We start from the raw sequence: 3,579 nt of genomic DNA, 5'->3' as shown, positions 1-3,579 counted from the left end.
TTAATACTCTTAGGCAGCAAATCAAACACAAGCTCAAACCACTGGTATAGCTATGTGAGTTCTGTATTTAATTAGCCTTCGCAGAGACAGTGCTAAATATTTTTATCATAATTGGACAATTAATAATAGATTCTGTAAAACTGCTCTCAGCATTCCCCATTAATATTCTAGATTCCGGCCTTTAAAGTCAGCAAAAATGCACAGTAACACAAGCTACACATATACATGTACACACACTCAAATACACACTACATAGCATACACTTACACATGCAGATACACACAGACACTACATTGCATACACTTACACATGCAGATACACACACTTCATAGCTTACATTTATACATGCAGACACACACACTACATAGCAGACACACACACTACATAGCATACACTTACACATGCAGATACACACAGACACTACATTGCATACACGTACACATGCAGATACACAAACACTACATAGCATACACTTACACATGCAGATACACAAACACACTACATAGCAGACACACACACTACATAGCATACACGTATACATGCAGATACACACACACTTATACATACATATACACACACACTACACAGCTTACACTTATACATGCAGATACACACACATACACACTTATAGATACAGATAGACATGCACACTACATCATATATGGGTATCTGTAACTCATTGTATGGGGTCCTGGGGTTGGAAAGCACATTAGCTGGCAGTCTGAGGCTGCCACTGTTTGTTACCCTGGTGTTAGCACTGTTCATCATATAAAACTGAAGGCATGCTAGTATTATCACCAGGGGTTAGACGTCATCACTACCAGGGGTTACAGGTCACCATTACCTGAGGTCAGAGGGTATACAGTCTTCCTACTCCTGCTTAACCCACACACCATTACTTTTCCACAAGGAATCTAACAGGTATATAACCCTGGGAGAGAAAAGCCAGCTGCTTCTGAGTATGTGCCCAATAAAATTAAATTATTATTTTTTTAAATGCATGGAGCAATGTGGGACAGATGGCTAGCAACCCAAGACAGCGGGACAGACTCCTAAAATCGAGACTGTCCCGCGAAAATCGGGACAGTTGGGGGGTATGCATAACACACAGTACACAATACACAGTACATAACTCACAGTATACAATACACAGTACAAAATACACAGTACAGAACTCCCAGTACACAATACACAGTACATAACACAGAACACACAGTATATAACACACAATACACAGTACATAACACACAATACACAGTACATAACACACCGTACACAATACACAGTACATAACTTACAGAATATAATACACAGTACAGAACTCCCAGTACACAATACACAGTACATAACACAGAATTCCTCAGTATATAACACACACTACACAAAAAACAGTACATAACACACAACACACAGCTGCAGAAGTAAATCAGCAGTTTGCTATTGATTTGAATCTCCCGCCCTTCTGCTTCCTCATCTCTCTGTACCATGTGATCAGTGTAGTCATGTGACAGCTGTGATGTCAGAAGGTCCTTTAGAGGGATGGGAACTAGCTGCTACCAGTAAAATACCAGTCAGGTGGGAGTCGGACCCCTTCCCTGATGGCCCCCTGCCTACACCTGCTTATAGTAACATAAGGAGACCAGACTTTCATGCACAAATATCTTATTTTATTTCATCCCCAGTTCATACACAATGTGCACAATACACAGACATCACTGGCTCACAGGCAGCAGCATTATTATTATTATGTGACAGTGTATCTAGCGCAGGATTCTCACCCAGGCACCATTATACCATACACCGAATGCAGCATGAAGAGGCTCAGTGAAGGTGACAGTGACGGTGCGTAAGTGTCTGATCCGGTCACACAGCTCATAAAAGGTCAGACGCCCAGCCTCATAGTCCAGCAGTATTCCTACTGTGTCACATGATAGAGGGGGGTGTAATGAGGTGTTTATATTGTTATGTCTCATGTAAAGATCTTTATAATCACTACACAAACACCAGGACTTGTTATTCTCTCCTATCTCAGACCAATCTCCTCCCCTCCCCATACTGGTATAACAAACCCCTACACGCCAGAACCCTGATTCACTGATCTGCACTTCCCAGTAATGTCGTCCTGAGGAAAAGCTCCTGGTGCTTAATACCTGAGGATAATCTGTAAATCTCTCTGGTGTTCCTGGTCGCTGCTGGCTTATAAGTGACCAGGATACAGTTTTCAGGTCACCTGATACAATAACATTATTATAAGCTGTGTTTATATGCAGTAATAAGTCTGATGTCACCTGCACATAGATCTCTCTCTTTACATCAGTCACAATATCAGCTAAACCTCTGTATAAGGTCACTGAGATCAGACCCTCATCTAAATCCCCCCCAGCAGGGACCTGTTTATCACCTCTCTGTGTGACCTCATTATCTCCCTTCTCAGCACCACAAAAGTCATCTCTGTGTGATTCCTGTTCTTGTAGGACAGTTAATGGGTCAGTCATGTTGTACAGCTCCTCAATGTGACTCATCTTCCTGGTCAGCTCGTCCTTCTCTTTTTCCAGCTGCTGGATCAGATCAGAGATTGGGAGTAAAACCTGCTCCTGCTGCCGGGTGATGTCACTCAGGACTCGCTTCTCTAGGTCTTCCAGCTGTTTCCTAATGTCTCTAATCAGGGTAGTGAGTCGCTCTGTTACACCAGCTGCTTTCTCTTGCACCCCTCTCCTGTGCTCCTGCAGACTCTGGACTCTTTTCTCAGTCTTCTCTCTCTTTGTGGTCAGTTTCTGCAGAACATTTCTCAGTTTCTTTTTCTTCTTCTCAGAAGCCTCATTCAGCAGCTCCACCTGGTGTCCCCTGTGCTCTCCGGCCAGGGAGCAGGACACACAGATACAGACATCATCCTCAGTGCAGTAATATTCCAGGAGCTTCTTGTGCTTGGAGCATTTTCTGTTACCCCAGGAAGTGGTGGGTTCAGTTAAGACGTGTTCCTCAGACTTGCTGTGTACCCTCAGGTGGGTGTCACACAGAGAAGCCTCACACATCAGACATGATTTAGCAGCAGGTACAGGAGAGTGAACACAGTAAGTGCAGAGGACCCCAGTGTCTTTTTGCTCTGGCTGAGTAATCTGTAAATGCTTCACTACATTACACAGCGCTATGTTCCTCTGCAGTTTAGGTTTCTTAGTAAAAGTTTCTCTGCACTCAGGACAGGAATAAACCCCAGACCCCTCCTGGGTACCCAGTACACTCTCAATACAGCCCAGGCAGAAGTTATGGCCACAGCTGAGATTTACAGGATCTGTATAAAGGCTCAGGCAGATGGGGCAGGTTAGCTCCTCTCTCAGATCAGCAGTCGCCATTCTTGTATTCAGCAGGAAACGAAACTTACATTAACTTCCTATTCAGCACAAGGGTGTGGTGTTTACGTAACTGTATGTGCTCTGCCTGTTAACTCTTTATGTCCCAGACTGTAGTGACCAGGCCAGGTTTGTAAACTGATAAATGTTCTGTAGCGCTCAGTAATTTGTGTATCTGATGACATCACATGAAATATTAGCACAGAAATAAATCTAGTTTTTCTGTTGTGCT

The 3,579-nt window shown here is 43.4% G+C and overlaps 1 protein-coding gene across 1 annotated transcript; it reads right to left on the bottom strand.

Moving 5' to 3' along the window:
• Window positions 1-1,760: 1,760 nt before the first annotated feature.
• LOC128667220 (E3 ubiquitin/ISG15 ligase TRIM25-like) lies at window positions 1,761-3,368 on the bottom strand. The gene has a single exon (XM_053722158.1). It carries the CDS (start codon window positions 3,348-3,350, stop codon window positions 1,761-1,763), a length of 1,590 nt encoding a protein of 529 aa, XP_053578133.1. The 5' UTR covers window positions 3,351-3,368.
• Window positions 3,369-3,579: the final 211 nt, after the last annotated feature.

This window comes from Bombina bombina, chromosome 7 (genome assembly GCF_027579735.1).
Source record: "Bombina bombina isolate aBomBom1 chromosome 7, aBomBom1.pri, whole genome shotgun sequence".
NCBI classification, from domain to species: domain Eukaryota; kingdom Metazoa; phylum Chordata; class Amphibia; order Anura; family Bombinatoridae; genus Bombina; species Bombina bombina.
Note: the sequence above shows the minus strand (reverse complement) of the source record. Positions and strands in the feature narration are given on the sequence as shown.

Coding starts and splice junctions, on each gene's coding strand:
- LOC128667220 (XM_053722158.1), bottom strand. CDS start 3,350: ATGGCGACTGCTGATCTGAGAGAGGAGCTAACCTGCCCCATCTGCCTG.